This window comes from Cucurbita maxima, unplaced genomic scaffold (genome assembly GCF_002738345.1).
Source record: "Cucurbita maxima cultivar Rimu unplaced genomic scaffold, Cmax_1.0 Cma_Scf00036, whole genome shotgun sequence".
NCBI lineage: Eukaryota > Viridiplantae > Streptophyta > Magnoliopsida > Cucurbitales > Cucurbitaceae > Cucurbita > Cucurbita maxima.
The window spans coordinates 411097-435770 of NW_019272052.1; the positions used below are offsets into that span (position 1 = coordinate 411097).

General features: G+C 36.7%; 4 protein-coding genes and 1 pseudogene across 11 annotated transcripts in view; 4 read left to right on the forward strand and 1 right to left on the reverse strand.

Moving 5' to 3' along the window:
- Nucleotides 1-2199, forward strand: part of LOC111468085 (probable sugar phosphate/phosphate translocator At1g06470) — a 9085-nt gene extending 6886 nt beyond the window's left edge. For 4 of the 8 annotated variants that reach the window (XM_023113137.1, XM_023113141.1, XM_023113143.1 and 1 more), the window contains 3 exons: nucleotides 226-320; nucleotides 714-868; nucleotides 1805-2199. In XM_023113137.1, coding sequence (XP_022968905.1) covers nucleotides 226-320; nucleotides 714-831 — 213 coding nt within the window. In that variant the 3' untranslated portion in view covers nucleotides 832-868; nucleotides 1805-2199. Of the gene's footprint in view, nucleotides 1-225; nucleotides 321-713; nucleotides 869-1092; nucleotides 1602-1790 lie in introns of those variants that run through there. The other 4 variants (XM_023113139.1, XM_023113140.1, XM_023113144.1 and 1 more) reach the window with 4 other exon arrangements.
- An 876-nt stretch (nucleotides 2200-3075) lies between these two features.
- LOC111468088 (protein-tyrosine-phosphatase IBR5-like) lies at nucleotides 3076-6409 on the forward strand. The gene is made up of 6 exons (XM_023113147.1): nucleotides 3076-3317; nucleotides 3515-3795; nucleotides 4135-4234; nucleotides 4955-5012; nucleotides 5128-5234; nucleotides 5849-6409. Exons 2-6 carry the CDS (start codon nucleotides 3559-3561, stop codon nucleotides 6139-6141), a joined length of 795 nt encoding a protein of 264 aa, XP_022968915.1. The 5' UTR covers nucleotides 3076-3317; nucleotides 3515-3558; the 3' UTR covers nucleotides 6142-6409.
- Nucleotides 6410-9184: 2775 nt separating this feature from the next.
- Nucleotides 9185-11358, forward strand: LOC111468087 (GDSL esterase/lipase At2g04570-like). The gene is made up of 3 exons (XM_023113146.1): nucleotides 9185-10105; nucleotides 10256-10745; nucleotides 10823-11358. Exons 1-3 carry the CDS (start codon nucleotides 9731-9733, stop codon nucleotides 11014-11016), a joined length of 1059 nt encoding a protein of 352 aa, XP_022968914.1. The 5' UTR covers nucleotides 9185-9730; the 3' UTR covers nucleotides 11017-11358.
- A 1407-nt stretch (nucleotides 11359-12765) lies between these two features.
- On the reverse strand, nucleotides 12766-13984 carry LOC111468432 (ethylene-responsive transcription factor 3-like). Its single transcript, XM_023113649.1, has one exon. The coding sequence runs from the start codon at nucleotides 13683-13685 to the stop codon at nucleotides 13041-13043; it is 645 nt and encodes a 214-aa protein (XP_022969417.1). The 5' UTR covers nucleotides 13686-13984; the 3' UTR covers nucleotides 12766-13040.
- A 2462-nt stretch (nucleotides 13985-16446) lies between these two features.
- On the forward strand, nucleotides 16447-23621 carry LOC111468059 (annotated as a pseudogene).
- The last annotated feature ends 1053 nt before the right edge of the window (nucleotides 23622-24674 follow it).

Here is a 24674-nt window from a genome sequence, read left to right on the forward strand (position 1 = left end):
TTTTTTTTTTTTTTTTTTTTTTTTTTTTTTTTTTTTTTTTTTTTTTTTTTTTTTTTTTCCTTTAATAAAATGCATTTCTCATCCAAAAGGTTGAAAATTTTAAAGTGCATGGTATTAAGATACAAAATTTCAACTATAAGAGCATTGTTCTATCCGACATTATCGGGGCTGTAGATCGCTGACATCTTCATCTTCTAATTTAATAATGCACTATTGCATTTTCAGGTTGCAGTATTTTACTTCCACGATAAATTTACCTGGCTAAAAGGGATTGGTCTCATCATAATTATGATTGGCGTCAGTCTGTTCAATTGGTACAAGTAAGTTGTTATTTTTATAACCGTGAAATATTTCTCCTTCTAAGATTAAATATAGTGCTTAGCACGCCTGACGATCGAATATTTGTTAATAATCATCCTTCCAATGTGATACGATTGTTCGCTACTGGTATTTTAGACCATGAATTTTCTGGGTGTAGAGACATGGAATGTAATGAACTCGTATTTTAGAGGAGATATATATTTTTTTAATTGAATGGTTCCAATGTCGTAAACCAGGCAATTGAAATGGTAAACATCACTTGGAGTTATTGACACGAAGGATTGAGACACCGAATTGCAATAGCTTATAAATTGTAACTAAACAAGTAAAAAATTTAATTATTGGCTCTTATTGTGTAAAGTCATCACGTTTTATCTCCAATTGATCATCAGATACCTAAAGCTACAGCAGAAATCTAGTGAAGATAAAGTGGTAAGCGCACAGTCAACAACTGTTCCTGGCAAATATGTAATTCTTGAGGAAATGGATGAGGATGATGGCCAGCGTTGATTGCAAAATTACATTGTCCGAATCCTAGTCAATTACAGTAAGCTCTCTTAACTTGTTTTGCCAAGTGTTCCTGTCTTATGAGCTAGTTAATTTATATTTGGTTTTAGGTGAAAACATATCTCTACGTAATCCCATATTTGAATTGTTTTTGTTTGCATAATATGTTGTGCAAAGAATACACAATTTTCAAATTTCTTTTCCAGCTTTTAGTTCCCCAAAAAATGCAAAATACAGTTAATCGAATTGTATTATGTTTGCAAGATATTCTCTGAGTTGATCCCATTTTAGGAGTGAATGGCAACATGTGCATGCCTCCTGTGTATAAACACATCCTTGTCAGATAAGGGTGGATAAAAAAATTTCATAGAGAGTATCGTTTGTATATTAAATCGTTGAATTCTAAATTTAGAGAACTAGATAGAACTTTAGAGTTTTAAATTTTCTATATATATTTCGTTCGGAATACAAGACATCTAAGAAGGGGCTCCACCCCTGTTTAGTATAGTATGAATCTTCTCCATTACTACTTGGTAAAGAGGTCTTTCATCTGATGCATTAATGACCTGATTTGATCACTAATTACCTGCTCAATTTGAAACTCATGCACCAATCCGGTTCATACAAAATAATAAATGGCATTGTTCGATTACTGTTGAAAGCAGTTATTTTAATATATATATTTTTAAGTATCTATAAGCATTTGGCTGCCGTTTGGACCCAGAAGCCTGTTCTATTGTCATGGGATTGTACAAATATTATGGTGCACGAAGGAAATTACATGTTCAATTATCATTCTAGTTTCTGAGAATAAATTTGTTTACACAGGCTTTATTATCAATCATTATCCAGGACTTTGTTAATCGAATAGTTTCTTAGACCAATCTGGTTGGTTGATGTCCCTACGGGGCACGATAATTTTGAACAGTTTTACTGGAAGCATCATATTATTGCCACTAAAGGAATCTTTTTGTAGGGGCTCTAGTCGCTGTCCATATTCAAATACGATTACCTGTATCCTTGCGGCCCTACTCCTTGGATTTAGCTTCGAAATGTTGTAATCAATTTTGTAGTGAATGCATACTAATTTGTGTCTCCTATTGTTTATGTGGTTTCAAAGGAATGCTGCCTTTCGAGTGGATCTTCCACTCAAGCTTTGTATTATAGTGATGGTTGATGTTATTCCATTTTCTTCAACTCAACAACATTTTTGTTCTTTTTTATTGTTGTCACACTTGAAAGATTTACGATGTGGAGAGCTACAAGACATTGACGACCTTACTTGAAGGGCAAGATCGATTTGATAGGTTGTATTACTATGTTTTTGAGTTCTAAACAACTACGAGACATTGAGCTTGGTATCTTTTGCCATTGATTTGGATGAATGTTCTTTATTTTGGTCCTTCTCTAGGAAATTACTTGATAACTCTGGCAGTTAGCTTGGCCACGAAGTAGGCCTGTTTCTTGGAAGGCTCACTTAGTCACTCGAACATAGTTTAAACAAACAGTAGCGGTAAACTTAATTCTCAGAATATGGGTTTTTTTTTGGCAGGTCAAAAAATTATTTCCTTTTTAACATTTGTACAAAAATTCATTGAAGTTCATGTACCCATTTTTTTTTTATCTGGAACTTGCCTGTGCGTCCTGCAGGCTGCTGCTTGGACTAAAGATTAGACCAATACATGTGTAGTATTCTATGAAATTACTAAGTATTAACATTAAATTGAAAGAAAAGCTAATGGTTTAAGGTTAAATATCACAACGATTCAACAAAAATGATTGGGTCATCGCATACCGTGACATTGGCTCATGAAAGGTCGTATATATACCTCCAAGACCAATTAAACCTCCCTTAAACGTTAAACTCCATTTCTCGCTCCAAATCCTTCGGACCGTTTAATATATACTAGAAGTATCAGGTATAGTGCCGCCACCAGAGAAGGCTGTTTCATGCTAGGTGTCTGGACCTACTACTTCCGAGCTGCATTTTCGGTACATAAAGTCCCCCAGCCCGAACTGCATATTAATGCACCTGCAAGACAACCAAGTACACAACATGATTGGTAACTCATTACTCGTAAAGTTGGATAACCTCACAGGCAAAAAAGACAATTTTACTATCATGTAAATATTAAATTGTTGTGATTTAAAGAACATAATGACTAAATGGCATTATTTCTTTAAATGGTTGTATTAAAATAGTGAGTTTTAAAATTTAGCTCAACTACTAAATTGATTAAGATATCAGAAACATCAGGTAAATTGATTGAAATCTGTGAATGATATTATAAGTTTGGATCGACTTATCACATGTCCAACACGACCCATCTGGGGAATCTTGAAGAAATCTGGAAGAAATCCTGCGTTTTAGCTGTTGATCCCTTTGGCTTTTCGTTACCAGACCCACGTTGTCAGAAGCAGAGCACAGAAACCACTCCAGCCAAATTCAAAAACTCCACCGCACGCAATCTAATCGAAGAACCTTCGTGGTAACGCCCTTCTGCATCGGCGCCTCTCTCTGTTCTCTGAGCAAGCGCTTACCCCACTAAGAACTCTTCCTTGAACCCATTTTTTTTTTCTGTATAGTTTTTGGATTGATTCCCTTCTTGTTTAGTCCGATTCTGATTGTATTCTAATTTGGGGGCGTTCTGTTTCATCGCCCGTGGTGTCTGTTTTGGCGATTCAGAAGGTTTTCTCATCTGGGTCATCGCTCAATCGCGGTTTAGGGCTATGAGGAAGAGGGAGAGAGAGAACCCTTGTGGGGTTTGTGGCCATTATCATAAATACGAAGAAGGGGAAGTTTGTGGGATTTGTGGCCATCGGGTTCCCGCTACATCGGAGAAAACTTCGTTGCAATTTGCCGCGTTTCCTTCAGAGATTTTGCCGGAGTTTCTTTATCTGGGAAGCTACGATAACGCTTCCCGCTCTGAACTTTTGAAGACTCAAGGAATCTCCCGCGTTCTTAATGTATGTTTAATTTCTTCATTCTCTGTGTCGTTAGATTTTAGTGTTTTAGATTGTTCTATTTCATGAAGAAAAATCTGCGTGGTATGAGAGTGTTGGAGCGACAATCATCTATTCGTTTGCTTGTTACTGTTCTTGTCTGATTGGATCTTTTGTTGGGCTGTGGCGTTCTGGTTCATCTGTTCTCCTCTGTTTCAGCTTCATGGTATAGATTATCTTGTATGGCATCGATTCTGGTCGGATGGAACAGTTCCTGTAAAAAATTCCTTTGATAGTTTGCATTGGATAGAGTTCAACAGTGCAATGACAAAGGTTTTATATATATGTTAATATTGTTTGCAGACTGTGCCTGATTGTCAAAATCTCTACAAGAACTCCTTCACTTATCACTGCCTCCAATATGATAAGACTTTACCTTTTGATGATGCTGTTGAATTCCTAGGTGGGTTTTCTTTATCTTCTCCAAAATGAACTGTATCTGCTGATTCATTTGTTAGGTTAGGCCATGTGTTGTAGTGTTTTTCATTCAAATGTGACTTTTCTTGGTATAAAAAGATGGAGGTAGAAAAGAGTCATCCTATAGCTTTGTGAGATCCCGTGTCGGTTGGAGATGGGAGGGGAACGAAGCATTCTTTATAAGGGTGTGGAAACCTCTCCTTAGCATACGCGTTTTAAAATCTTAAGGAGAATCCCGGAAGGGAAAGAGAACAATATTTGCTAGCAGTGGGTTTGGGCTGTTATAAATGGTATCAGAGCCAGACACCGAGCGAATGTCTAGCAAGGAGGCTAAGCCCTGAAGGGGGTGGATCGGAGGGTCCCACGTCGATTGGAGAGAGGAACGAGTGCCAGTGAGATCCCACGTTGGTTGGAGAGGGGAATGAAGCATCATTCTTTATAAGGGTGTGGAAACCTATCCCCAGTAGATGCGTTTTAAAACCTTGAAGCGAAATCTGAAAGGGAAAACTCAAATAGGAGAGGTGGGCGTGGGCGTGGGCTTAGGCTTGAACTGTTACAGCTGTCTTATAGGTTTTTGCTTAATGCAATATTATATTACTCGTTTACTGAAAAAAAAAAAGGCTTTTGGTTAAAAACATGTCGTTAGGCTTGTATAATTCACTGATTCGAGAAGTCTATCGTGCCCGGTGTTGCTTGTGACTTGCAGAGCAATGTGAAAGAGACAAGGCTCGTGTTCTGGTGCACTGCATGTCAGGAAAAAACAGGTTTGAACTTATTCTTAGATAAACTGGAACTCTGCAATGGTATATGTACCCAGACGACATAAGTTTAGGATCTGCATAACTATCCTCTCTTATAGATTACACTGATTGATCACAGGTCTCCAGCTATTGTAATAGCATTCTTGATGAAATGCAAAGGTTGGAGACTTGCTCAGAGTTATCGGTGGGTTAAAGAGCGGAGGCCATCCGTCGACTTAACTGAATGTATGTATACGACACATTATTCGTATGGATGTTCTTACATATGGATTGGGAGAAACAAATAGTATAACCATTTATTTAGGTTTGTTTATCACAGAGGCCTGTACTGCATCGACTTGTGTTATTCTGTGAGATCCCACGTTAGTTAGAGAGAGGAACGAAACATTCCTTATAAAGGTGTGAAAACCTCTCCCTAATAGACGCGATTTAAAACCGTGAGGGAAAGTCCGGGAGAAAACCCCAAAAAGGACAATATCTGCTAGAAGTGGGCTTGAGCCGTTACAAATGGTATCAGAGCCAGACACTTAGCGGTGTGCCAGCGAGGACGCTGGGCCCTCAAGGGGGGTGGATTATGAGATCCCACATTGGTTGGAGAGATGGATGAAGTATTTCTTACAAGGATGTGAAAATCTCTCCCTAGCATACACGTTTTAAAAACTTTGAGGGCAAGCCGGGAAGGAAAAACCCAAAGATTACAATATCTGCTAGTGGTAGATTTGGGCTGTATAATTCAGCTTTGACGTTGCTTTGCATTGTAATGTCTGTCTGTTCTATTTGGGAATGTTTTCATCAGCAAAGAATATAGTCTGAGTAACATTGTTGGTGTGTTAAAATAGCTATCTATCAGCAGCTGCAAGAGTATGAGCAGAAGGTTTTTGGATCATCCCAAAACACCCTTCCAACCCATCCAGTCTTCTCTCCTGTTGGTCTGCCTTCTTTTGGCTTCAACTTCCCAAAGACCAGCGACCCAGTTCCTACAACACTATTCAACACCATGGCTGCAACTTCGATCTTTACCCACCCAACCGTAGATGTACCATCCCACGAGTTTACGTTTGGCGCTGGGCAGACTCAAAACAGTTTCACCGCTAATCCACGGATCAACCAGCAGCCACATCCAAATGGGTAATGCTTAAAACTCTCAAATCAACCATCTTAGTAGTTTTGCAAGATCCATCCTTTTAGGTTTTTCTTTTAAAAAAAGAAAAAAAAAAACTGCAAAGCAAGTTTGTGTTGTCAGTTGAGCTGAGCCTTGCTGAATTTGAGGGGTGAAGAAAAGAATAGTGGGAAACTTTGGGTTTGTATAATGGGTTTGTACGTGCAAGATCAGTGAGATATTGTTGACTCATTACTAATCATATACGATGTCATAAATATATCAGCAGCTTCATCTATTCTCTCTGTCTCTCTCTGTTTCCCTTTCATTTCAGGTGATTGTTTTGTTGTTGTCTTTTTGCTATGATGGGTACGTTACAATGTTATTCGTTTGACTCACAACTGTTGTTTGAAGTACTTTATCAGAATCTACAGACAATTTCTTTTGTAACTAGTTCAGCTCAGCTCAACTCTGTGCTGTTCTGTTTTGTTCGTTTATGCTCTGTTCTGTTCCATGGTTTGGTTTCTGAGATTGTTCTTTCATTTGCAGCCATACACAATGTCGTCTTTTTCCCCTAAAGCTTTGCACGCCTTCCCTACTTTTATTGCGCCATGTTTGGGACTGTTTTTCTTTTGCCTTTTCCTTGGTCCAAAGCTTCCATTTTTATCACAAACCTCAAATTTTTCTTGCAGAACACAATGCTCTCGCCTCTCGGCATGGGTAAATGATACAGAAACATCATGATTAAGGGTTTATGGTAAACGCTAGATAGCCAAATGCGGTACTAACTGCTGAAAGAATCATCTATCTAAGAGCATAGTCAGGACAGAATAAAAATTTAATAAGGACTTTTATTTTCATGTAAAAAGAAGAAAGATTTATATAGGTTACTCCAATTAATTCGGTAATAAATTTGCAACCTTTGTAGCAATAATAAATCGTACATGGCATTAGAAGTAAATAAAAACGAAGGTAATTATGGAAATAATTAATGAAGTTTAAACAATAATAAATCAATGCCCCAAGACGGTGACTTTATTGGATAACTGTTCTTCAGGTGAAATGTCCTCGAGCCCTAAGCCCACCGCCTGTTTTTCAGCGTCCTCCGTCGACTCCGACACCGACATCGCCATCGAAAGCTTGCCCAATACTTTGTACGTGTCGTCAAAATCGTCGTCGTCGTCATCCTCGCCGTAGTTCACGGAGGTGATGCGGCCGATGTGGTTGCAGTGGTCCCCTCTGTCGGAGTAGCCGCCCGGACAGAATGGTTCGACGGCGTGGCCGATGGCGTGGATGCCGAAGTGGTGGGGATCGGCGTGGGCGAGTTTGATGAATAGTAAGGAAATGAAGATAAATGACAGCCCTTTCGAAATTCCCATCATCATTTTCCCCTCTGTTTCGTCTTAAATGGGTTCTAAGATGGGGATTTCAAATAGGAGATGAGATTTATAAACACTTGTTTCTTTTATTTTTTCTTCTAATTTTTCTTATTTCATTGATTTGCTATTATGGGTGTGTTTAAGAAGTGGTCTTTAGGCCTAAAATTCGACTCATTTACTCTCATTTTTAGGTAACTCCTTTCCTACATTATTGGAGGAACCTGGAATATGCAGATTTGAGTGGCGTGGTGGGTTGAGGCCGGAGATTGGAGTGGGGCAAGGCTGAGCCCTATGAGTCCGAGATTGGAGTTATAATCTCATCCATCTCATCCCGACCTCATTTAGGGATCTTGTTCCAACCCGGAGAGAAATCCAGGAGAGAAATCTTTAAATCTTTAATCTCGTCCCAACCTCATTTACCTAACCCAACTTTATTTAGCTAATGGGAAGAAATCTATTTAAGCTCTATAGATCGGAGATTTGAGTGGAGTTGAAATATAATTGATCGTGTCTTGGTTTAAATCCAAAAGTAATATAAAGTTGGTATTTGTTTTAATTTTGTAAGAAGATTTGTTGGACCAACCCCATCGAAATGTTCATTAAATTCCCACCAAAATGCATGCCTTTCTCTCTTAGATCTCCTTACTTATTCTTCTTCTCATCTTCACATTGGCAGCCAAAGTTGGAGCTCTAACCTTCCACCCCTTATTGTCGTTGGAGACTCGTTTGTGGACTCTAAGTCCTATGCACACGCGACTCCCCCCCACCGACGACCCACCAGAAGGTTCTCTCATGGTCGAGCTCCGCCTAGCTTCGTACCTGATCCGCCTCCGCTGACATCGTCGTAAGTTCTACTCACAATGCACTACATATTATTTTCGACTTAAATCATAACTTTAGAATCGTTATAAATTTTAAAAATTTTAGGAAAATATTTGAAGCTAGTTTGCATTTAATTCAGTTTTTAAAATATTCCAAAAAAATTGAATAATAATAGAACACTCATTAAATTAAATGGCCGTAAATTGTAGGCCAATAATAAAAGCTACGATCCCTCTGCGAAGGCCCCCTGCCCTAAACGTTGGGGAAGATCCAGGCCCAATGGTCCCCTAGATATTCCCCAAGGCCCATTTACCAATTTTATTTATTAATAAATTAATAAAAATGTATTTTAATCTTATTTTTGAAAATATTTATATATACGTAAATACAATATTTATATATATATATAATATATATAAATTAATATATAGTATAGTATGTGGTATAAAGAGGGTGTAATAAAGGAAGCCCATCTCCACCTCCTTTTCTGTTCACATCCGACACTCATGATATTGTCGTTTTCATGGGCGGTTCCAATCCAACCACATCAATAAATTAACCCCCCCACATTTCCTCTTTTGTTCTTTACGACGTGTCGTATGAGGCTGAGGTAGTTGGGAAGGAGAGTTAACATGTGCCAACTTCATTAATCATCCTTTTTCTGGGCCTCATTTTCCTACAAAATCATTTATTATTTATTATTTTTATTTTTATTATTTTTTTTTTGTTATGTCTTTGTCAGTTTTAATTTCAACCCTTAAAAAAAAAAAATGTTTTAATTTAATTACGTGTGTTAATTAATGTCACGAGCCAACTAGTTTTTGTCGAAAAAATAGTGTTTGTAGTATTATTTTGCAGTGTATATAAGAACATAATAACGTCGAATCGATGAATCTTATGATTTAAAGTTAATAATGACTCACCCACTTTGGTACAACAATAAAAATTTAGGAACAAAAAACGATTTTTTGTCCCTAAAATTCGAGATTGTCGTCTTTTTAGTCGGAGATCTGAAAAATGACACTTGATTTAAGTTTGCTATTGTTGTCGTAGAGGCCCTTAACATCACCAGGTAAATTGCTCCAAAAACTTCTTTATAATTCTCGTCTAAATTTTAGCTTTAAACTTTTTCGAACTTCCAAGGTTGATTATTTGAAAACCCTAATTTATAAGCTAAACTTATAGTGTAACTCGAGGAACCGAACCGAGCCATGGTTAGGTTGAGTGCGGTTTCCATTTAATGTTTGTTAGCAAAAAATTAAAACTGCCCCCAACAACTTCTCCACACTTAATAGTTTGAGTTCAAACTCTCATTTATTTCCCCTCCAAACCCAACAACAATATTTATTCACCCCATAGCTCTCCTCTTCTCTTTCAACAACACCCTGCTTTTTGATCCACCAAAAATCACAACCAAAGTTATGCCTTACATGGCTTTCTTATGTCTTCTTCTTCTTGTGTCCCTCCTCCTTTCGTCTCCGAGGACGATAACCGAAGCAAAGGTTTCGGCGGTCATCGTCTTCGGTGACTCATCGGTCGATGCTGGAAATAACAACTTCATTCCCACCATTGCAAGAAGCAACTTCTTGCCGTATGGTCGGGATTTTGTTGGTGGGAAGGCAACCGGAAGATTTTCCAATGGGAGAATTCCGACCGACTTCATTTCTGAGGCTTTCGGGCTGAAGCCGACGGTGCCCGCTTACTTGGATCCTGCTTATAACATCTCGGATTTTGCCTCTGGTGTCACTTTTGCTTCTGCTGGAACTGGCTATGACAATGCCACTTCTGACGTTTTGGTATGATATTTTTGTTCTTTTTAAATATTGTAGCATCGATCTAACATGATGTGACAATGACTAAAATATTTGTCTGAATTCGACTTTTGATCAAATATTGTAATAGCTTCTGAAAGATTAACGATGTATCGTAGTTTTTGATAAATGCAGTCAGTGATACCATTATGGAAGCAGCTTGAGTACTACAAGGAGTATCAAGCAAAGCTGATAGCATATCAAGGCTCAGCCACAGCAAACGAAACAATGAAAGAAGCTCTATATGTGATGAGCTTAGGAACCAATGATTTCTTGGAGAATTACTACACAATGCCAGGCCGTTCATCCCAATACAACATTCAACAGTACCAGGATTTTCTCATCGGAATCGCGGGCGGGTTTATTGAGAAGCTCCACGGCCTTGGCGCTCGGAAAATCTCCCTCGGCGGGCTACCGCCGATGGGGTGCTTGCCGTTGGAAAGAACAAGAAACGTTTTTGGAAGCAATGACTGTATGGAGAGTTACAACAACCTGGCTGTGGATTTCAACAAGAAACTCGAGGCTTTGACTGTGAAACTCAACAAAGACCTTCCCGACATCGAGTTGGTGTTTTCGAACCCGTACTACGTTCTCTTGCAAGCGATCAAAAAACCCTCTCTTTACGGTAATAAACTTAAATTGATAGGTTACGAGAAAAAACGGTTTGTTCCTAAATTATCAAGTTTTCTTTCTTCATGATAGGTTTTGATGTGACATCGACAGCATGCTGTGCAACGGGGATATTTGAGATGGGCTATGCTTGCAATCGGAACAGCTTATTCACTTGCACAGATGCAAACAAGTACATATTTTGGGACTCATTTCATCCAACTCAAAAAACCAACCAAATCGTCTCTGGGTATGTGGTCAAGAACGTACTTTCACAATTTCTTTAATTACTCATTTATCAATTTTAAAATTTTGGAGGTTTTGAAACTTGTTCACACAAAATGATGAATTTGTTCAAACGATAGAAACTTTTCTTTTGAAAAGTCGTATTTGATCCATAATTTGCGTGATATATCAAGCTTCGATCAAATTTCAAGATATGTTGTCTATCGTTTGACAAAATAATTCTCTTGTTGAATAAGATTTCAAAAACATTTTGTTATTCTCATGACCACCCCTCTAGCATAGTTCTATGTATCAAATAGAATAAGCTTGTACTATGTGTTTTATATTAGTATAAAGTTAAATATATATAGAAGCTAGTCCAAGAACTTGATTGGATTTGCTTATCCCATGAATCCCCAATAAGAGTTTAACTCAACTAATTTATATTAGTATTCTTAATTAAAAAGTTTAAAGTCCAAAGGATAAATTAAAATTATTATTTTAAAAAATAAGTGATAATATATAGAACACCACCTCAAAAGAAGAGTGTTTTTCAAAAATGAATTTTCTTTAAAATATTATTGTATAAAAACTATTTAAAATTAAACACACATCTTTTCAGCACACAATTTTGTTTAATTTGCTCTATAATTAAAATACATTTATTGATATTAAATTACAAACTAGCAAATAGCAATAGAAGAAAGTTGACAAGTTGGCCTTCTATCTCAAATGAAGAAATATATGTCAATTATGATTTAAATGTTTAAACCTACTTAATATTCTATTTTAATTACAAACCAACCAACCAACCTAATTAAGAGAGACAATAAATAAATTAAATCATATTTTCTTTAGCTAAAAAGGATAATGATATTTTCTTCCCCTAGATGCTTGCTTTATAAAAGGCAATATGATCCAATTTGAATTTTGAATTTCAGAAGCGGAAGTATTTTAATTATTACAAGAAAAAGTGATCATGGAAACGATTCTAAAATAGTCAAATAAATTTCTAAGCGTAATCACGAATCCATCTATTCTAGACTTTGGTCATGAAGGACCATAATCCTTCCAAAACAGAATTGATAAGATGAGGATTTAAGAAGCAATTTTGAGAATGGGAAGAAACTAAAATCTAAACGCTCAAAAAACAGTCAACATGGAATAATTTTCCAACCCAAATTCAAAAGGTGAACAAAAACACGATAAGCTAAAGTACCATATTCTCCTGCTTTTTGGGCGGCTTTAGCTCTGAGCAACCCCATCTATAGAACAGATTGAATTGGACTCAAAATCCACTAAACCAGCTTGCATCTGAATTCTGATAATACTTTTTTCAAGAAATCTGAAAATTTGTGAGTATTTGAATCCAGTTCCATCAGTGGTAGCATGCCCAACACGACATATGATTTATGGTGAAGATTGAATATGAAAGGATGAATTAATGCATCTAACATTTGCAAAGAAGGAAAAAAGTTGACGACGAATATCATAATTATGTGTACGAGAAGCAATAACCCCATGGAGAAAACTCGGGTGAGAGAGAAAGATGAGGGAACTATAGAAATGTCATAGAACAAGAGAATCCAAGGGGGTTTGATTTGAGAGAAACTTGATTTCTGTAGAATTCCCAAATAGAGATGAACATGAATCCTAATGCTAATACTGTGAAGACTGAATCACGCTATTGTTTCCTTTGAATTGATTGAACATGGTGAAGTGAGATGCACTTCAAGAACAAGATGAATGGGATTGAAGAGATTAAGAGATCAGTTATTTGACATGGTTAACGAGATCATCAGATTAACGTGCAGAACCTTTGCAATATCCATGGATTTCTTCCCTTTTCTTTAACAACAAAGAGATACAGCCAAGATTCAGAGGCCTTGTGTTGGTAAAATTCAGATACTAATCTACACCATGAACTACGAAATTAAGGAGTAGAGAAGCAACTTTTTCTCATTCAATAAGCATGTTGAGACAGTTTCCATTTAAGTTCTGCTCAATCGATAGGAAAATTAGATAGATAACGGAAATGCGTGGGATAAGAATAAACCATTTGGTATTGTAATTGAGAAGCAGAATATTATAAAAAACACAGGGCAGTAGCATGAAGATCATCACCGGATAAATCGACGTCGTGCAGCAGCGGCAGTGGAGGAGGTAGATTCAGATCGAACGGCAAAACTCTGCGAATTGACGATGTGTGAGCATATTCCTCACTATCATCAACAACCGAGGACGACGAATCACAGTCGCTATGGCAATCGTCGGGCGAGACCAGCGGCAGGGACTGCCGGCAGATTTTCGGAACCGATGGAGCTGGAATCGAAACCCGCGGCCCGCTAAAAGACTCCACGGTGGAGCTCAGGCTACTCGATGTAGGTCTATTGACTGGAAAGTCACTAATCTTGCAGAGTCCGGTGGAATCATGAAACTCCTGCGAGAACGGAATTTTCTGATGAACAGAGATAGTGGATGGATGCAACGGGAAGTTCGTTTTCGCCTTCGGTCCCCGGAGAGAGAGAGCAGCCTCGTCGTAAGCTCTGGCAGCATCCTCCGCCGTATCGAAGGTGCCGAGCCAAACTCGAGTCTTCTTCCAGGGATCTCTAATCTCGGCGGCGTATCGTCCCCATGGACGCTTCCGGACGCCTCTGAATCGCACTTCTTTACCAGGTCCTTGGACTGTTTCTGCCGCCATCAGTGGATCCATATCTCTGCCTCGCCGCATGGATGAATAATGAAGAGGACGGAATGTTTAGGTAAAAAGGAAACCAAATCAAGAGGATGTTGCAAGAGGTTTTCGAAGATAGTAGACAAAATGCAGAGGAGTCTTCGCAGGTTCTTGATTATTTAAGCTACCACCTCCACTGAAAGAACTGTTACCGCCGCTGCCGGCGCTCCATCTCTGTGAGAGAGATCTCTTGCTCTTTCCTCTAACGGTTTCCCGATTCAGTCTTCCTTCTTCTTCCTCCTCCTCTCTGCTCTGCGAGATTCGCTTGGGTCCGTTTTCTTGCTTTGGTTTATTATTATTATTATCATTTATTTTGGATAAGAGCTACACGAAGTAATCCCGGAAAGTACCAGAATGCCCTCCATCGTTCCTTTTCCCCCCTCTTATCCGATCATAGCTCTGCAGTTTTAATGTGCACTTTAACTATCGAGATTCATTTTATATAGTAATTAAAATATATATATATATATATATATATATATATATAATAAGTAGAAACTGAATTTAATCATACATTATATTATTAAAATTAATAGAATTAAAATGATGGTAAAAAAATTGTACATATGATCTCATAATTTAATTAATTTCATTCCTTCAATTCAAACGGTTCAATTCAAACAGTAAAAGTTGAGTGAGTTAGATTTTATTTTTTCTGTTCAAAAATTTAGTTTGGGTTGACCTCTTTTTTTGTCAAATCAAAATATGGTTACAATACATCTTACCCTACTCTAATTTTTTTAACTGAGAATATTTAGCATTTATAACTGATTTTAAGGATGAATTTGATACGTAAATTGTTTGATATTTAAATTTTATGAGAATGTTAGTTTTTATTGGATTTTGTTATTTAAAAAGTTTCAGTATTTCTTTTATTTATTATTGGAGAATCTAAAATTAATATTTTCAAATTAACCGAGTTTTTTAGTGGGTAAAAATAATTCCCCAGTAAAATTAATGACATGTATTCAAATTGTAAAACTTAAATTAAATTTATTACTACCAAATTTTATTAGTCATAGGACTGATTAAATTTTGAATAACCAATAATAATTTAAGAGAAATTAATATCATAAGTTCAATAATTATGTTTATTAGGGTTTGATCATCCTTCGAACTTGAACGTATATTAATTATACAAGTCGAATAATTAACGTATCAAATTATTAAAGTTGATTTCTTTTTTATTTTAATTCATGCATGTTATCTTCCAACTTTCAATTATAGTTATCTTTTTCTAAAAATTAGTCACATTATATGAAAATATTTTATTTAGTTTTCAATTTTTTTTTATGATTTTTTAAAAGTAAACTATAGCAAAATGGTATTTACAAACAACTTTAGCTTTATATATATATATTAATGTAATATAGTATTTACCTAAACCATTAATTTCTATTGATTGTCTATAAAAAAAATATTTAGTTTTTGTATGTTATTATTGTGAATTATTTTTGAATAAATATAGTTCAATTATTATCTAATAATTTATTGATTACGACTTAATAACTATTGAAGGTTTGGCTTATAAATAAAACAATAAATGATAAACTTGACTATTAATTATAATATTAGATAATAACAATTTAATTTGTTTATTTAGGAAATAATGTGTAGAAAATACTTTTTTTTTTCTATGGTGGGGTTTACTATCATGTTTTGCCTTTAATGATGAGATTAGTTGTATCATACTATTATTGTTTTAATTTTATTAAGTCAATAATACGATTATATAGTTTGATATTTAATTTTATCAGTAAATTAATTTAAATTTTTGGTCGGGATTTTATTTGAAAATCAACCCTTTTATTAATTTTGAATTTAAGTAAGTCGACGTTGATAGTTCTCAAAGATAGTATCAATAAATGGTTTAAATTAATTTACGGAGTTTAATTCGTCTTACTTTTAAAAAGTTAATAATTTAAATTAATTCAATTATTAGCCTATAGTTTTAATTTTCAATATATATATATTTATCTGTTGCTAATGGGGCCACGTGCTCGCTAGTGGGCTGACACCTAAACAAGTGGTTAGGAAGGTGCCCTCCAATGCCCAGTTGACACGTCACTAAAAAAAGCCTAAACCAAGCCTTCCAAGTGGGCAGCACTAACCTTTTGTGCCCCCTCCCACCCTTTAATTTCGAAAAATTACGAATTTAGGTAAATTGGAGTAAATTTACCTAAAAAAAAGATAATTTGAAAAGACTAGAATGAAATTTATAAACTACCGAACCAAAATGATTGAAATATTTTTAATATAAGATGGAACATGTTCATGCATTTCAAATGCATGGCTTGGGATGTCACACATGGGTCGTGTATTCACCATTTGTTTTGTTTTATTGATTTGGCAATACGCAACACAAAGGAACCTCAGCACGTGATGTTGCACATGATCTTTTCACTCACCACTCACATTTTGATTCTCACATTCTCTGCTACGTGTCAAATTACAGTTCAATTTTATTTATTTATTTATTTATTTCATTGAATAATAATAATTATCTCTTACTTTACCACACTTCAGAAATAAGTGTAGAGATGAATTGTTCAATAGGACTATCTAAATTGGCTAATTAAATGGAAAACACGAGTATATAAATAAAACCTATTTTTATGGATATAATTTTTTCATAGGTATGGTGTGGGCTTTCAACCTGGGCTTATGTGGGCCGTAGGCCCAATTGACTTAAGTATATATGGACCTTTCTACTCGATTTAACGAATAATTTAGTTGTGGCAGTAACGTATTCCTCCTCCATCTCACAGCGTTGGAGAAAATATAAAACCGAAGAAGCTAATAAAAAATTTCCTTCCAAAATAAACGCACACTGTTTTCCTTTCCCTCGCGCGCGCTTCGTCTACCTTGAAGCCACTACACGCACTACAGAAGAACAACCATTATGCTCTTCTTCTTCCCCAAAATTCTCCCCTCAAAACCCTAAACGGAGCTCCGCTTTCTTGAGGTTTCTGTTCTTCCTTCTTTTTCTATAATTTTTGCTTCCTCTGTCTTCTCTGTTACTGGCATGGCATTCTTCCTTTTTCATTTTTTTTTGTTTGACTTTGTTTTGACGCTTTTCTTTTGTCGTTGGTCTTTGTATTTGGCGGTTCCGATCGAGTTGAGAATTTTTAGCTGTTGTTTCACTGTGTGTTTTCCTGCATTGTTTCCGAATGCGACGGATGTTTCCTTCATTTTCATGCAATACAGGACTACGGTCCTTCTTCTTCTTCTTTTGGTTTGTTCATTCTTTGGCTTGTGGAGTTACAGTAGATTGTCTTGTGTTCCTAGATTCTTCTTGTCTATGATGTTTAGCTGCATAGTTCTATTGTTTTTCAACAGGACTTGCGAGCTGTTGGATCATGTGCATGATATCCCTTGCTGGTTGAATGTTTTGGATTATTATATGGTTATTTTGTTGTTGTATCAGTTAGACGAACACGACTCTCCACAATGGTATGATATTGTCCACTTTGAGCATAAGCTCTCATGACTTTGCTTTGGGCTTCCCCAAAATGCCTCATACCAATAGAGCTAGTATTCCTCACTTATAAACCAATGATTATTCCCTAAATTAGCCAATGTGGGACTTTCATCATCCAACACCTCCCCTCGAACAAAGCATGCCTCCCCTTAATCGAGGCTCGACTCCTTTGGAGTCTTAGTCATTTTTGACTGTTGGAGTCCTTTGTTCGACATTTGAGGATTTACCAATCTATTGGCACGACTAAGTTTAGGGCTGTTAGGTCTGGATAAGCAGACATGGATAGGCTCCTCGAACAAATACCATTCCAATGGAGAAGCTTGGTTTACCATTGCGGAGAGTCGTGTTCGTCTAACTTGGTATCAGAGCCATGCCCTAAACTTAGCCGTGCCAATAGGTTGGCAAATCCTCGAATGTCGAACAAAGGACTCCAAAAAGAAAAAGGAGTCAAGCCTCCTCGAAGGCAGTCAAAAATGACTAAGACTCCAAAGGAGTCGAGCCTCGATTAAGGGGAGGCGTACTTTGTTCGAGGGGAGGTGTTGGATGAAAGTGTCCCACATTGGTTAATTTAGCGAATGGTCGTGGGTTTATAATCTAAGAATACACTCTCCATTGGTATGAGGCCTTTTGGGGAAACCCAAAGCAAAACCATAAGAGCTTATGCTCAAAGTGGACAATATCATACCATTGTAGAGAGTCGTGTTCGTCTAACAGTATCAATTGATGAAGCTCGATTATTAGCGATGCCAAGCTCCATTTCGTTGAAACACACTAAAATTTGTTCGTCTTGTAATGTTATAGACTGTTTTTGTTTTAGCTCCTGTTTATTTCTATTGACTTGTTTCAGACACATTGAGACGTTATAACGCTGTCAAGTTCTTAAGATGATCTCAACTTGTATGTTTAGTGTAGGGCATTATGTTCTCTACAAGTTGTTAACCCTGTGCGTTCGCTGCTCCAGGTTTTCTGGTTGGTTTAAAAGATGATTAACATTACTAACATCGAAGGGAAAAGAAGCGAAGCTTCTCCTTTGCCCCTGATGCCACCTGTACCTCCTGATACGAAGCCAGAAAAAACAATGCCTCCTACGTATACGAGCATGAGTAGACGTGGTGTAGGAAGCAAAGGGAGACGCATTCCTTTGCTTACTAATCACTTTGGTGTATCTGTTAATGCTCCAGATTTAATTTTCTATCAATACAGTGTATGTATTTTTTTAAAAGAGTTATTTCTTGGTACCTGCCTTTTATTTGCTGCCACTCCCCTTGGGCTTCATATTTATATTTATTATTGCTTTTGGTTTAAAGGTTTCAATTTGCTATGAGGATAACAGGCCTGTTGAAGGGAAGGCCATTGGGCGGAAACTGATGGATAAACTCTACCAAACTTATTCTACTGAACTTGCTAATAAAAGGTTTGCGTATGATGGAGAAAAATGTCTTTTCTGCGTGGGTCCTCTGCCACAAAACAAGCTCGAGTTCACTGTGGTGCTAGAGGGATCATATGCAAAACTGTATGTTCATGTATCATTTCATATTCCAACCAAATACTTGTGTTCTTTCATTTATAACTTACAGTTACTATTGTTACAGAGAAACTGGTAGCTCTGGGGGCAGTGGGAGTCCGAATGGGATTGGAAAGAGGTCAAAGCGTAGTTGTCAGTCGAAGACTTTTAAGGTTGAGCTAAGCTTTGCTACAAAAATTCCAATGAAATCCATTTTTACTGCCCTCAAGGGAGCAGAGGTAGATAATGGCCACAGTCAGGATGCATTGAGAGTGTTTGACATTATCCTAAGGCAGCAAGCAGCAAACCGGTAACTGGGTCATACTGTGTTCTAAGCTAGCTCATACATTCGTACATGCATGCACACAAACATATATTTCTGTCCGTCAACTAATATCTTCACAAAGTCCCGTTGATAATGTAGGGGATATCTTTTGGTAAGGCAGTCATTCTTTCATGACGACTCAAGGAACTTTGCTGATGTTGGAGGAGGGGTAACAGGAGTACGAGGATTTCATTCTAGCTTCCGGTTGGCACAGGATGGATTATCTTTGAATATGGGTAATACTTTTATGTATTATTTTTTATTGATATAAGATTTTACATGTTATATGCCACTCATTATCGATATAAAATCCTTTATATCATTTTACAGATGTTTCTACCACAATGATCCTGAAGCCTGGACCAGTGATTGACTTCCTAATAGCCAATCAGAATGTACGGGAGCCACGTTATATTGATTGGGCGAAGGTACAGAACTGACAAGTACCTTATCCAGTTTTCGACTTGGGTGCTGTACTTCATTTCTCTCTTACATCCCTTTCATTCTTGTTTGTGCTAATGTACAGGCAAAAAGAATGTTAAGAATTTGAGGGTCAAGGCTAGCCATCGGAACATTGGTTTAAGTGAAAAACCTTGTAACCAACAATTGTATGTCATTGTTGGACGAACTAATTTGAAAGGAAAACTTCTGCTACCTTTTGTTCTTGAAAGATTCTGACCTTCCATCTCTACTTTTGTCCTAGTTTTCCATGAAACTGAAGAATAATGGCAGTGCTGATGGGCAGATGGTTGATGTTACTGTTTATGAATATTTTGTCAGACATTGTGGCATTGAATTGACATATTCTGCTTATTTGCCATGTCTAGATGTTGGGAAACCTAAACAGCCAGCTTATTTGCCTTTAGAGGTTTGAACAAATTGTTATGTTTAAAGTTAATATTTGATTTTTCATGATGATTTTACCTTGAAGACGTTTAACTTTCTTTCTTTTGGGGGAGTTCTAGTTGTGCTCACTTGTTTCACTTCAACGCTACACAAAAGCTTTGTCTTTAATGCAAAGAGCATCTTTGGTAGAAAAAACAAGGCAGAAGCCTCAAGAAAAAATAAAAGTTCTCACTGATGTAAGTTTTCCTCTAAACCTGAAATTGTATAATTTTTATTGTTAATAAGCATTTATTGACAAAGATTTTATCTGGCAGGCTTTGAAAAATTATCAATATGACGAGGATCCAGTGCTAGCTCAATGTGCGCTGAAAATAGATAGACAACCAACACAGGTTGAGGGTCATGTACTCGAATCACCGAAGGTAGATTTACCTATGCTTTTTTGTATAGAGAGATTTTTGGAGTCATACTTGTTTCAACAATATTTTGTTCTGCCTTAATGACTACAATTTTGATTTCAGTTGAAAGTTGGTAAAAGTGATGATTGTATTCCCGTAATGGACGATGGAACTTTAATAACAAGGTAAGCCTAAACTAAATGCAGTTCTTGAGGAGGAAATTTAATATATTAGAACACATGCATGATGTCTAATTTTTTCTTTCCTCTTGCAGACACTTCTGAATCCCACTCGCATTGACCGTTGGATTGTGGTCAATTTCTCAGCACGCTGTGATACTAGCTTTATATCACGTGAACTGATAAATTGTGGAAGAAATAAAGGCATTGTAGGTTTTATAGACCATGCATTATGTTGCATAATTTTTTTCTATTTCTCTTCCACATGCAAATGCTGCTTACTTTGACCATATAATTATTTTTATTGTAATTTCTGTCTAATTGGACTCTTTTACATGCATATATTTGCAGCATATTGAAAGACCAATTACCTTGATCGAGGAAGACCAGCATTCTAGAAGGGCCAGCCCTGTTGACAGGGTTGAGAATATTTTCGAACAGATGATGGGAAAGGTGTCAGGATGCACCATCTTTTATTCTCTGTGTTCTCCCAGAAAAGAAAAATTCGAGGTCTGAATTTTCCCGCCCCTTCTTGTGCATTCTTTTCTTCAGATTCTGATCTTTCATGCATTATGTTTTATGTTAGACTCTTACATCTAAAAAGGTACCTGGAAGAAGCGTCCATCTAAAAAGGTAAAAGTTCAAAAAACTTTGAGCAGTTTCGATTTAGTAAATGATTTTGTGTGTTAGGTTCCTTTTGCTAATGCATTTTGCTTTCCTTTTAGCTGGGAGGTATAAACTCATTGTTGGCTATTGAACATGCATCTTGTGTTCCGTTAATAAAAGATACTCCAACGTTGATCTTGGGAATGGACATGTCTCATGGGTCTCCTGAACGATCAGACGTTCCATCAATTGCTGCAGTAACTATACCTTTTGTTTCTTGTTGTGTGATATTAACTTATTTGGCAAGATACTTGATGGTTGGTTTTACTTTTGGATCGTTGGTTGTTGGATCCAGATCTTGGCCTTTGATATCAAGGTATAGAGCAGCTGTACGGACCCAATCGCCTAAGATGGAAATGATTGATGCTCTATATAAGCCTCTGGAGGATGGCAACGATGATGGTATCATTAGGTATTTTTCATCTACAATCATTGTTCACCTGGATGACTTATTTATTTATTTATTTTAAATTTGTTGCATTTGCACCAAACTATATTTACACAACCTAAAAATATTTTAGAGTTCTAACTCATAAATCTCAGAATGATCTCCTGAATTTGTTAGTTAAATTTATCGTACTTTTAAGTCACGAGTTTGTGTAATATCTATCATACAAGTTCGGGGAATAGTGGTAAATATTTTACTAATTAAATGCTCGTCTCCTGTAATGCAGGGAATTGCTTTTAGATTTCTATAGAACTAGCAAACGGCCGCAAGCCAACTCAGATCATTGTCTTTAGGTAGGACTGAGGTGGTTAAATAGTTTGTTTATAATCACATGTCCATCCACTTCGTTCCTTTGACTCCCATCCTTGAGATTTTGATTTTATTCTCAGGGACGGAGTTAGTGAATCCCAATTTAATCAAGTTTTGAACATTGAGTTGGATCAAATAGTCAAGGTACTTTATGCCCACAATTATATTCCCTAATCACTCTGAACTTACACCGTCTACTGTATTCATAAAGTAATCAAGTTTTGGCCATCTTTCCTTTTGTTTTTGGATCTGATCATATGCTTGTTGGTTGATGGAGAAAAATTTGCTGCAGTTTTTTAAAATGATCACTGCTTCATTTGGTGATCTAAACTTTTGCAAAGTGCTTAAAAGCTGTCAATGTTCAGCTGTCAAGAACATCGATGGAATTTTAGTCATTATATGGCATTGGCAAACTTTAATTTTAACCATGGGCATTTAATGAATTTGGTTGCCCTCTGATCAGCTGTCAATTTAATACCAGATACTGAGATGTTCATTTTACTGCAGGCTTACCAACATCTTGGAGAGGTTAATGTTCCAAAGTTCACGGTTATTGTAGGGCAAAAAAATCACCACACAATTTTTTCAACCTGGTGCCCCTGAAAATGTTCCACCTGGTCTGTTATATTATTGGTTGTTAATTTGTTCATTTAGACTCCCGTTTGTTGATACTCTCTCTTTGTAGGAACGGTTGTTGATACAAAAGTTGTACATCCAAAAAATTACGACTTCTACATGTGTGCTCATACGGGAATGATTTTAAGTCTTTTAGCAATATGTAACTCTAATATGTCGGCATTGGAATATTTCCATAAACTCTACTCATTTTATGGTTTGTACTTTATGAGTGAAGGCATTTAGCTAGTAGCTAAGCTAAGTTCTGCTGTTTTATTCTCTCTAATTTTGATTCTTGTATTAATAACAGGGCACGTCAAGGCCGGCACACTACCATGTCCTGCTCGATGAAATAGGTTTTTCTCCTGACGATCTTCAAAATCTTATTCATTCACTATCATATGTGTAAGTATACAATTCCTCTAAATGTACCAGCTCTTCCTAAGATTTTCTATTGCAAGTCATTATTAGTGGGTTTTAAGGATCTTGATATGTTCTTCAGGTATCAAAGGAGTACGACTGCACTTTCAATTGGTAATTTATTATGCATGATTTATTCTTTGAAAAATCTTTTCACAACATAATCTTTAATTCCTTTTCCTGATCCAACTGTTATCTCATTTCCTTAAATTTTTCAGCTGCACCAATATGTTATGCGCATCTTGCCGCGTCACAGATGAGCCAGTTTATTAACTTTGAGGAACTGTCTGAAACCTCTTCTGAACGAGGAACCATTACTTCATCGGGGAGTCTTTCAATTCCAGAACCTCCACGGTTGCACAAAGATGTTAATGGTTCTATGTTTTTCTGCTGAGGCAGCATCTTTTCTTACATCAGGTATATATGGCTGAATTTTTAATAGCTTAGGATATTTTGTGTAGATACGGCGGGAACATAGGATCAACATATATATCAAACCAACTTAGAAGGTGGTAGGACAATGAGATAAGAGATAGGTCAGTAGAGAAAAGTACATAGCAGCAACCTACCAAACTTAAATTAGTGCCAAGTTCTTTTCTTATTCTAGATTATTACCTTTGTTTTGATTATAATATATGTTTAACTGTTATTCCCGGGAGGCCCATTTTGAATTGAACCCACTGTATTACTGAAGATGATGAGTTTACAACTGTCATCAATCCTATTTCTACCTCTTTGCCAAGCATTTTTCTGGAAATATGCACGAGCTAATCCTTTCATTCCCCATTAGATGTATACCTTTTTTTATTCCATTAAACATATTCAGCTATGCAGATTTTTTGGTTTTTTTTGTAATAGTCCGAGTGTGGGCAAATTAAGTGAATATTGTCTTTTCTGAACTTTCCTTTTCAAGCTTCCCCTCAAGGTTTTTAAAATGCGTCTGATAGGAAGAGATTTCCTAACTTTTATAAAGAATATTTTGTTTTCCTCTCCAACCAATGTGGGATCTCATAATCCACCCCCTTTGGGGCCAGCATCATCGCTGACACTTGTTCCTTTCTCCAATAAATATGGGACCCCCCAATCCACCTCCTTTTGAGGCCCAGCGTCCTTGCTGGCACACTGCCTCTTGTCCACCCCCCTTCGGGGCTCAACTTCCTCGCTGGCACATTGGCCCGTGTCTCGCTATGATACCATTTGTAATGGCTCAAACCCACCGCTAGCAGATATTGTCCTCTTTGAGCTTTTTCTTTTGGACTTTCCCTCAAGGTTTTTAAAATGCCTCTGCTAGGAAGAAGTTTTCATACCCTTGTAAAAAATACTTTGTTCTCCTCCCCAATAGATGCGGATATCACTTTTATTTATTTAAATGTAACAAGTTATTTCTGATGCAACAGTTTCTGTTGGGCAGTTTGTTTCAGCCTAAACAATAACCAGTTTCTGTTGGGAAGTGTGAACGACATCTGCTTCTATGTAACGTTACATAGAAGCTTGTTGATGGTAATTTTTTATTTGCCACGATTTCGATGTAAAAGTATACGAAATGCTATTTGTAATTTGGGAGAGATAATGCAAAATAAAGAAAAAAAAATGTGCAGCCGTGGCGCTAGCCACAAGCTCCCTTGCTTGCTTGAGGGTTTTGAATGAATTTCAACTTGAAGTTGAAGTTACCTTGTGGAATTATAATTATGCATTTATAAGGTGAATGATCTATGTTTTTTTATTGGTTTCTTTGGTTTCTTTGGTTTCTTAGGATTAGGGCATGGGTTTTTCTAATATTGTGCAACTTAGTATT

Excerpts from the sequence above, each read along its gene's own strand:
- LOC111468432 (XM_023113649.1), bottom strand. The coding sequence starts at position 13,685 with ATGCGGCGAGGCAGAGATATGGATCCACTGATGGCGGCAGAAACAGTC.
- LOC111468088 (XM_023113147.1), top strand. The coding sequence starts at position 3,559 with ATGAGGAAGAGGGAGAGAGAGAACCCTTGTGGGGTTTGTGGCCATTAT. Across the intron at positions 4,235-4,954 it reads TGATGCTGTTGAATTCCTAG|AGCAATGTGAAAGAGACAAG; the intron begins GTGGGTTTTCTT and ends TGTGACTTGCAG. Across the intron at positions 5,013-5,127 it reads TGCATGTCAGGAAAAAACAG|GTCTCCAGCTATTGTAATAG; the intron begins GTTTGAACTTAT and ends GATTGATCACAG.
- LOC111468087 (XM_023113146.1), top strand. The coding sequence starts at position 9,731 with ATGCCTTACATGGCTTTCTTATGTCTTCTTCTTCTTGTGTCCCTCCTC. Across the intron at positions 10,106-10,255 it reads ATGCCACTTCTGACGTTTTG|TCAGTGATACCATTATGGAA; the intron begins GTATGATATTTT and ends TGATAAATGCAG. Across the intron at positions 10,746-10,822 it reads CAAAAAACCCTCTCTTTACG|GTTTTGATGTGACATCGACA; the intron begins GTAATAAACTTA and ends TCTTCATGATAG.